The sequence below is a fragment of the Scatophagus argus genome, chromosome 21 (genome assembly GCF_020382885.2).
Source record: "Scatophagus argus isolate fScaArg1 chromosome 21, fScaArg1.pri, whole genome shotgun sequence".
In the NCBI taxonomy this organism is placed as follows: Eukaryota; Metazoa; Chordata; class Actinopteri; family Scatophagidae; genus Scatophagus; species Scatophagus argus.
The window spans coordinates 12,532,346-12,542,522 of record NC_058513.1 but is presented as its reverse complement, the minus strand read 5'-3'; the positions used below and the strand labels follow the sequence as shown (position 1 = coordinate 12,542,522).

Below are 10,177 nucleotides of genomic sequence, written 5' to 3'. Positions count from 1 at the left end.
GTAAATGAAAAGAGATTTAGTAGATTGCCACTACACAATAAAACTGGCATTAAACATTTTCAAAATGCCTTGGGCTCACTCGCTTACAAGGGAGACAGCATAGCATTGCAAAAAAAAGTAAATTAAATGCACCGATTTTATGTTTGTTTTTTTTTTCCACCTCTTGCATTCATTGAGCAAAGCAAAAGTTTACCAGAAAAAGTGAGAAAAGTGCATTTAGTAGTTTCCTTATTGTGGCAGGCGTTCTCATTACTTGATCATGGCTCCCTCTTTTTGTGTTTGTGTTTTGCCATCTGTCATCTTGAGAGGCAAATGAACCAGCTGCCATGGAGTGTGATCTTGCCCAATCAGAAACGTGGTCCTTTTCAAAGCGCATCTGTGTGAAACCTTAAAAAATGCTGATGAAAAAAAAAAGTGTCTCAAAGTTGTTAATAACATTTTGGCTGGAGAATGTTTTCATCTAGATGCCCCTGATTAGCATAAATCCATAAACTATGCCTCATTATAGAAAACAGGGCTCTTGTGCAGGGAGTGTAAAAAAAACTGGATTCCTCCTGACAGCTTTAGAGAAAACAAAAGAAAATATGATGTAACAGGTTGTTCTAGGGGAACAAAAAAAATGTTATTCTCAATCACACTTCTTTGTTGAACAGATGAGTGTTGAATTGTTTTCCACAAAACACTTGAGACACTGCCCAACACTTCTGCTGGCCCACAGTCTGTAGGAGGGAGGGGAGGCGGCGGGAGCAGGGGAAGGGCCTCCCTCTGATCCTCGTCTCCAACCCCCAGCGACAGCACAGCTGGGTACGAAGGATCAGCCTAATTTTCAGGTCCTTCTAATGGTCGCCAAGAAGAGCAACCACTAATCCCTTAACTGAGAAAAATGATCTCCTGTAGCCTCACAGAGCAGCTCCAGATCCCGAGAGTCCAGTTAGGACCCAACAGGCATGAGTGTGGGGGACTGAGCGGAGCCAGGACACCAGGCCGGTCCTGGTCCCCCACCCCTCAGTCCCCCTCTGTAACGGAGGGTGTTGAGCTGTCCAAAAGTGATTAGCATGAGGGAGCCTCTGGCTGATTAAATAATGGGGAAATACACAAACCCTGCATGTTTTGTCATTTAGTCTGTTTAAAAGAAACTCCACATGCTGGTAAAACAAATCTTATATGACCAAACTGACTTCCTTTGGGTTTAGGAGTATCTTGGTAGGACAACTTTGATATTATTTTATTTGTGTAATAACAAAAACAACATTCTCTCCAGTTTTGTACAGGAAAACTCCTTTGAAGTCACCCCTAATGGCATGAAGACGTTATTAAAGAAACACTCGGCTGAAAATGCAGAATATTTTATGGCGTTTAAGTATCACAACTCTCATCCCCTGCAGGCTTGAAAAAGAAGCCTCTAAAAAGTCTGTGGCTGTGGTGCTCATAGTTTACACTACTAAATACACCACTTCTGTGTCACGCTGCTGCCAGCTCATAGCTCAGAGGCTTCAGTGGAAGTAGTGTAATTAGCAATTTATTGGCAAAGCGATAATTGTTTGGAAAACAGTCAGCATGAGGATCAACAGCAAATAAAAGTGGATTGTGCAGCAGGAACGGTTTCGAAAGTTTCTATGCATGTCTGAACAAGTTATTTTTTTTGGCCGTGACTCTGGGTTACCATTAGAATTGATTTTAACTGGAAGCTGCAACTGCAACTGCCGTTTCTCACAAAGCAGCAAAAATAAATAAATAAATAAATAAATAAATAAAAATAAAAATAATGAAATAAAAAATCAACTTTCAGAGCCACTTTTGAAACTTTTCAAACCTATCCTGCAGGATATACCACTTCTCAACAACCGACCAAGTTCTTCATGTATCCAAACTATTGTCACTGCACAAATAAATCACTAAACACACAACTTCTGATCAAACTATGTCAGCAATGAGGAGGCGATACTGGGACACAGAACTGGGGTTCAGTTGTGTTGCGGAGATCCTGAGTGTTTGAAATATACAGGACACAGAGAAGAAGGTGTGTGGTGAAGTTTGTACACATGTGGTCAAGCATTTTGACACTTTGTTCCTACCTTTCAGACCTACACCCATTCAGATACTCAAAAAGACAGCTTTTCAGTGGAATGTTCCTTTACACGTAACCCTTCAAATAAACTGGTACGGTTTTAAAATTTTATTAAAATATCTTATTGAGGCTTGATAAAATAATCGCGCTGCAGCACAGTCCTATGCAGTCAGTTACTGTAAATACAAAAATGTACATAAAATCCTGAAGTGTACATGTACGAGTATCTCGTGGAAAAGACAAATATGCAGCACTCGGATGCATCAGTGAAAGTCAGGCTTCTCCGGGAAGGTGCACCCGACCCGCCTGATGATGACGTTGGCGGCGTAATGTCCGGCCCGGATGCACTCCTCCAACGCATGCTCTTGGACCAACGCAGAGAGGAATCCTGGGAAGATATGCAACACAGAAAATCAACCTGTAGCCATACATCACCTCTGAAATTGTTTGGGGAGTAGTTAGCATTAATGTGAGCCAGCTACTAATGGCTTCTGGAAAAAGGGACAATGCTGTTTCATCCTCAACAGGACCCAAATGATGACTGTTTTATGTGGTGCTATGATAAGCTCATACGGAGTAAAAACAGCAGGATAAATGTCACACTCATATAATCTGGAGACATTACTACGTTACATAGTTGGCCAGTATCAAAGGTTAATTGGGAATGTACACAGAAACCAAGCTGTGCAGAAGATGATTTTCATGCTGTACCTCCCACAAAGGCGTCTCCCGCTCCGTTAGTGTCCACAATATCATTCTGGTCAATGTCCAAAACAGGGAACATGGTCACCCTCTCGCCTGTGGTCAAGACACAGGAGGGCTGTTAATTAAAGTTGAACACCAACTTCCCACCAAAAAGTTCTGGCTTATTTGTTGATTATATCCTGATATTTAAAAAAGTCATAGGTTATTTCACACAGCAAGGCTTTGTTGTAATTGGAGACAGTCAGTTATTTCATTTTAGCACTTCAGCATGGCATTTTTTTGGCTAATTAACGACAAGTAAAATAGGAGATTACAACTTACATGTGGAGTACATAATAAGTGTTAGATAACAGTTAAGGCACTCAAATGTAGTTGTCAAGCAAGTCAAAGTACAACATGTACACTTAAAAGGCCAAGTGTGTAGTATTTACAGGCATAAATAGATTATAATATTCATATTATGTTTTTGTTGGCGTATAATCGCCTGAAAGTAAGAATCATTTCCTAGTTTCAGGTGATTCTTCTTCAAATTGCTCTGTTCAACAATTTAACATGATTTATGATTAACAAAAACTGATCATGAAAATTGTTCTTGGATTATTTAACTATTGTTTCAGCACAAAAGACTGAACTAACAGATCTGTAACTAAAACACTGCAATGTCCAGCAGAGGCTTGAATACATTTTCCAGAAGCAAAAGATGATCAAATAAAAGAAAGAAAACAATTCTCAACATATCTAACACTTTAGGTGAGTGCTCTGATAAATTAAAAACAACAGTTTCTGTGAGTCCATTCAGTTCAAAACGGAATCCACTAAATGAGGGTCTCTTTATTATCTTTAGCGGATTATACTGCTTCAATTATCAGTAGCATATGCACTTCAAAGAGACTTCCAGTTTAAAGGAGGGAGGTGGGGAGGGGGGGGAAACAAAAATCTACCAGATGACAAAGTCTGGAGGTGTAGAGTGACATTAAATCAACAACTTATGTCAGAACGATCTAAACCACACACACAATCTTCAAACAATCCCAGGGCTCTGGTGCCGACGTGAACCTTCAAAAAGGTGCAGGAGACAAAAGACTGACATGTGGATAAAAGGAACACGAGGAGGCTGACAGACCTCTTATTGAGAGAAAAAGGTTGGAGTTTAAGAAGAACATGAGGAAAAAAAAGCCTACAAAAAAGTTGTTTAATGAGGCTCCCTGCTAATCAAACAACGGCTCACAGAATATCCGCGCCGCTGATAAGACAGCGTTATTAATTTCTGAATACATTTCTGTCCTTTTCCTACAGGGCAAAAGACACACAACCTGCAGCTGAGCATATGCTCAACACATGAAGTCAGGGAAATGATTGCAGTACGCCAACTGTGAGAGAAACTCCATCAAGTCGAAAATGACACAGAGCAGACTCCATCACAGGTCAGCTACTGAAGATGGATCAGAGAAAAAGATGGACTGTGTTTTCATAATGACACATTTTCTTTTTAAAGGAAACCAGGTGATTGCCACTTTGATAATAAATTACAATAAGACAAGAATTCTTTTAGGATCACCTAATTAGCAGCATAACGACTTTGCTTAATTAATGCCACAGATGAAGAATCCTCCTCCTTCTTGAAATGATTAACCGCAATGGAAAATGTGCTAACAATAAATTACAGCTTGTCAGTTATTCCACATTTAAGAAAGTCAAATTGTTAAATGTGGTCACGCTTATGCGATGCACTTTGCAGTTCTAAGAACCGGATGCTTCATATGCTGGAGCTGCTGCACTTGTTCAGCGCAGATTTGACTGTTTGTTATATCTGAGAGATCAAATATAACTGTGCAAATATGTTTATGGTTGTTAAAAATGGTTAGGCTCGTAAGTGTGGGTGTCAGGTGTCAGGAGAAAATTGTAACCAGGTAACCTCTCACATAAAGCGATGCTCATCTTTGTGATAACATTACATCAAGAGGAGCCATTGAACAAATTTGAATCTGTTTAGATATATTCTGTTCTGGGTTTGAATTCTTATTAGAAATCCTTTAAATTCACCGGGAAATGGAGGACACTTTTGATGGTTATCAGACCGTTCCTTTAATCCTCTGTTGTGCACTTTTTAGCTCTTTGGCTGATTTTTATGTTTGTTTATGTGTTTGTTTGTTTTTTATTTCAATGGCCCATACAACACAAATACATACAAATAATCAGAATCTGGAACAACTTTATGAACTGAAAACAACTTATGGATTATAAATAAGTTACTTAGGAAATTACTTGCATCTTTTTATATCTTTCTCACAAAATACTGATGTCAGATGATGTCATAACAGTGGTGACTCTCTAGTGCCACCATCAGGTCAGAATCTTACTTTGGTTGACTTGAAACGTATTACATTCCCATCAGCCACAGTATGTTAGCATGTTAACACTTCAAACCAAGATGGTGAGCTTGATAAACATGACCTGCACCAACATGTTAGCATGCTAACATTAGCATTTATTGTGACTCAAAGTACTGTTGTACCTTCAAATGTCGAGTCAGTTTTATTTACAAAGCCCAAAATAGCAATGTTTCCTCAAAAGGTTCCACAATCTGTGCACAACATCGACTATTCTTAGACACAAAGTGATTGCAATTTATTACAAAAATAAGACCAAAGTTGACTATCCATCCATCCATTTTCTATACCGCTTATCCGTCAGGGTCGCGGGGGAGCTGGAGCCTATCCCAGCTGACTACGGGCGAGAGGCGGGGTTCACCCTGGACTGGTCGCCAGTCAATCGCAGGGCCACCAAAGTTGACTAAATTAGTGCAATTCTTATTGAAAGGCCACTGCAAATTCATTAATCTTATCACAAAAAACTGAAGCATTTCAGCTTTTATCTTACAAATTCTTCCCTTTTTTTTGCAAAACATGCAGATGTGAACAAGTGAATTTGAAGTTCAGCCCCTGAGAGACGTATTCTTTACACTTCTAACTGATCAATTCACTGTGGGCGGCATGATGTTGTTGATGGCACGCAAGACTTTCCACGCGCAGTTTCTAGAAGCGTGGCACCACATACATTCGATATTTCTCTTCCCTCTGCCATCACCGACAAAGTTTTCACTCTGCTGCTGGGAGGGGAATTCACATAACCTCACTGATGCAAATTATTAAATTTGACTGACATGTTAACTCAGGTTACAGTCCAACAATTCCCTGGTTATCTGTAACGGATCCATCTGGCAAAAAAGGCAATAATAATGATAAAAAAACACTCTCGCTCTGTTGTTACTGGCTTATAAACCGTTTGAAAACATCACTTTGCTGAACTCATTCCACATTTCACTGTAATGAGATCGGCAACATTATTTTCAATCAATAAAACTCTGTTGCACTTTTTCTTTTTAAAAAATCACGTCTTAACACCAACGTATTCTTGTTTCTGGAGTTTGAATCGACAAAATGAGTGAAGCAACAGATTTGTGGGGAATACGTGGGAGTGTAGTGTGCCTGTGCTTTGACAGGTAACCTGCAACAGTGGATTAAAAAAAAAAAAAAAACAGTGAGAAAAAAATTCGAAGGAACTCAAATACTTCCTTCAAGTAAGCTATAATTGTGTGCTTTTGTTAATTCGCTCTTCATAATTCCCTCATTACGACTCTTGAATGGTGGTGATTAAACTTAAGAAATTCTTTCAACAGGCGTCTCTTTGAAATGAGTATCAATTAAGCCCTTTATTACTGGCTATTCTTTTTAACAATGCCAATTCATAGCACAACACTGACTGAGAAAATGCTGAGAAAAAAAGAAAATAAAGGCTGTACGTGCAAAAAATGAGACAACCTTTGCTTTATTGGAAAATGAGCATATGGAGTGTTGTTCCGACTCTGAAATTATTAAACGCTTCATTTGATTGTGTTCCAGCGCTCGCTATTGTTGCTTTGACAGAAAGCACATAGATCAAGCAGTTGGCAGGTCTTTAAAATTAACTTTGATCCTGTCACACTGTGTCATCTACACAAGTGAAACAATTAATACATCATTTCAAATCCTGAGCTGCTAAGTGACTTGGAATTGCACATGAATATTTAGCTAAAAGGCATGAGCTAACCAGAGTTTAGGTGTAACATCTTCATGTGCGAAACTTAACCCAGAATACTTCTTCTTCTTCTTCTTCTTCTGGAACATTTTCCTTTTGCTTTTCAGCCAAACTCTGAGCCTCCGAGAGGAAAACAACGTTACCACTTTCTTGGCAAACGCGACAGGTTAGGAGCAAGTTGACATTCAATCTGTTTCCCTATCATAACCAGCATCTTTGTTCACAATTGAGTTAGAAAAAAAAATACATATGCCTGTAATTACTGTAACCACAGGCAAAAGATCATCGCCAAACAATATCCTTTCAGGGAGACATGAAAGAAAACACTTCAATGTGAGATGCCAGGGGAAAAGAGAGGCGGTCTTTCTCATAGCGCAGAATGTTAATTGATTTAGTCTATCATGAAGTATAGACCATAAACATCCTGCATTTCAAACAGGCTACTCAAGTAAATCTGTCAATAATTCTACAGAGTTTAATCTACTGTAACTTTGGAGAGAATGACACGTAAACACGCTTAGAAAATAACTCACAGTAAAGAGCCTTTTGCCTTGTAGACAGTATCCCTCTCTCAGTCTCCCTCATGTGATTAACATGTATAGATCAGTTTTTTTTTTCACCGTCAAAATCTGCCTGCTTAGCCCCCTTGAGAGCCCTAAAACTCCGCGAGGAGCCGAGTCAGGCTTTATCAAGTCCTTATCAGCGATTAGAGCTGCGACCCCCGCTGAATGATCGTTTATTAGATCTCCTCACCGTTAAGGTTCAGGGCACAATGATCTTAATTACTGCTTTAATGGGTGTATAAGCAAAAGCCCAGCGTAGTTCAGCAGTGTCAGTGGCAGCTAAATAAAGGGCCATTTCCCCCTGCTCCCAGCTCTTAAAAGGCATGTTTGAAGTGGTGGTGTGATGAAAGACTCCAAATGGAGGGCAGAAAAAAAGAGAACAATAACAAATTGACATCTTTTTTTGGAGAATTATACCATGGGGGAAGGCATTTTCCCATCCTTAATCACTGTAAAATGGTTTAACATGACATGCAGAGGCTGGCAAATGATCAAATCCTGACAGGAGGACAAATTGCAAACAAAATGAGAGATCAAGTTTATTAGAGCGCCGCCTCTGGGAAATGAAAATCTTTAATTCTCTTTTTACATTGACATTTATTTGGCTGGCATGAATTGCTATGTTCACACAACACATACGTCGATTTCTGCCGCTGCACCGACTACTGTAACTGCTCCACTGCAATGATAGCACCGTCAATGACATTTATCATGTTTGCCTTTGTAGATGACATCTGAAACACATTGTCTTTCATCCTGCCTGCATTCATCATGTATTTTATATAAAGTTCACAGAGGCGCACAGCTCTGTCTTCACGCAGGAGCAATGAGAGGAGCACACAGGAATTATCCATCACGTCCAGCAGGATGGATGGATTCTTGTTCTTTTTTACTGTCAGGATTCTGCTTAAAGATCTCTTTTCAAATTCTCATGAAAGGAAACACACTTCCAGGAATTCCACTTTGAAAATGAATGTGGTGTGCGTGATGCGCTGGACACAGTTCACTGCACTGAACAGCAGCTCGATTTTCTGACATGTTATTTTGCATACATTTGCAATATTGAAACATATATTGTCAGTGTTAAAAAGTGTGATATGAGCACATAGTGCAACTACTCACTAATCACAAAGAAGTGGCCTGAACTTGTTGACAAATTGAGCAGACACCAAGCAACATTAGCACAAATTTAATTTTAATTTTGTTTATGTGTATCTGATTTTACAAAAAGTACAATATTCACTCTCCTTTTAGCTCCGTTTTTGTTCTCCACCAACTCCTGAGGAATATCTGGTCATTTAGCTGCTAAATGCTGCACCATGTCCACCAGCTAGTTGCTAACTGCATCTGTCAGCTGGGCACGTAGCTTGTAGTGGGTTTATCAGAGCTTTATCACTGAAAACAGCTGCCCACTGAGGCTATAAACAACACTGATGAGAGTGAACCAAAACAGCAAAGTTATAAGCCATAAAACCAAAAGAATTACTTAAAAGCTGGGGAGAGCTGCAGAGTTGGGTATTCAATCATTCTGTGTCTTCATTATCCATTGTTAATATAAAAATTGTGACTACAGTCACTTCTATCCTTTATTATACCAAGATAATCTCATGAGAGTCCTGGCCAAAATAGCAGCACAGACAATTAAATCACAAAGCACCACAGAAAATACATAAAAGACACGATTAATTATTGATTGTCCAACAATGCTGCCAGTGAAATACTGTCACTTCAGCTCCTAAATACTCTTGCCAGCAGTATGAAATTGAGGACACTGGACACATGTGAAGGCAGTGTCCTGCAGTTCTAACAGCCCTGCTGTAGCTGTGCTTCTCTGCAGTCCCCAGTGATGAGTGATATGTTGGTGTCTTTACCTGAGGCCATCTCTCCCCGTGCATGGCTAGTCTGAGCTGCAAGGGCAATGAGGAGAGACACCCTGTGGCTCTAAACAAAGGCAAAGGCTCCCAGCAGTTATCGGAAACTATCGGATCTCCCCACACCGCTTAAACCTGCAACCCCTGCTCAGTTATGATGACACTGCCCTTTAATGTCCCACTAACCAATATGCCCTGAATCAAAAGGAAATTGGATTGATTTGTGGAGCAACATTGTCAACCCTCTCTGCAAGGTCACTCTGCCAGCATTTTGCAGGAAAAAAAAAAGACCAGGATGTGAGAGTTGAAGCATTTAAAATTGCTGAGGACTGGCCTGGAGTCTATCCAAGACAAAGTTAGAAGTACTTCACAAATCAATGCCTGCTCTCTGCATCCCCCACACTTCTTTTATGCTCTGAAATGACAGAATGTGGTGCAAGCATTCTCTTTTTTTTTAACATCTGGTGTCAATATTGCAGGTTAACTTCAAAGAAATTACTGATAGCATTCGGCTCTCTTCAGTCAGCGATCTACCATCTATTTAAGGCTGCATTCTGCAGTTTTGAGATATGAGGTTTAAGTGAAGGGTAAAGATGTCCAAAAGAGGCCAAAGTTGTGATGGCTTCAAGTGGTACTTAAGTAGAAATATGCATAGATAAGCAGACAAAAAATGGAAAAGAAAATGGCCTACCAACAGTAGCAACTGTGTCGTCCTTGCCCTGGGTGAAGACCACCACTCGCTGCCTCTTCATGTTGTCCTTGGGGAGGTTTTGGGTCTTCTTTGCAATCTCCTCAATGTCATCTGTCTGTAAAGACACATTGGGTGAGTATGTTAAGTTGAATGAATACATCATGAAACGCAGTTTCTGACTCGTTAATCAAAGATCACAAGT

The 10,177-nt window shown here is 39.8% G+C and overlaps 1 protein-coding gene across 3 annotated transcripts in view; it reads right to left on the bottom strand.

Moving 5' to 3' along the window:
• Positions 1 to 1,209: 1,209 nt before the first annotated feature.
• Positions 1,210 to 10,177, bottom strand: part of adkb (adenosine kinase b) — a 97,575-nt gene continuing 88,607 nt past the window's right edge. For 2 of the 3 annotated variants that reach the window (XM_046376347.1, XM_046376348.1), the window contains exons 9-11: positions 9,976 to 10,090; positions 2,780 to 2,866; positions 1,210 to 2,456 (exon numbers count right to left, since the gene is read on the bottom strand). In XM_046376347.1, coding sequence (XP_046232303.1) covers positions 2,332 to 2,456; positions 2,780 to 2,866; positions 9,976 to 10,090 — 327 coding nt within the window. In that variant the 3' untranslated portion in view covers positions 1,210 to 2,331. Of the gene's footprint in view, positions 2,457 to 2,779; positions 2,867 to 6,988; positions 9,321 to 9,975; positions 10,091 to 10,177 lie in introns of those variants that run through there. The other variant, XM_046376349.1, reaches the window with a different exon arrangement.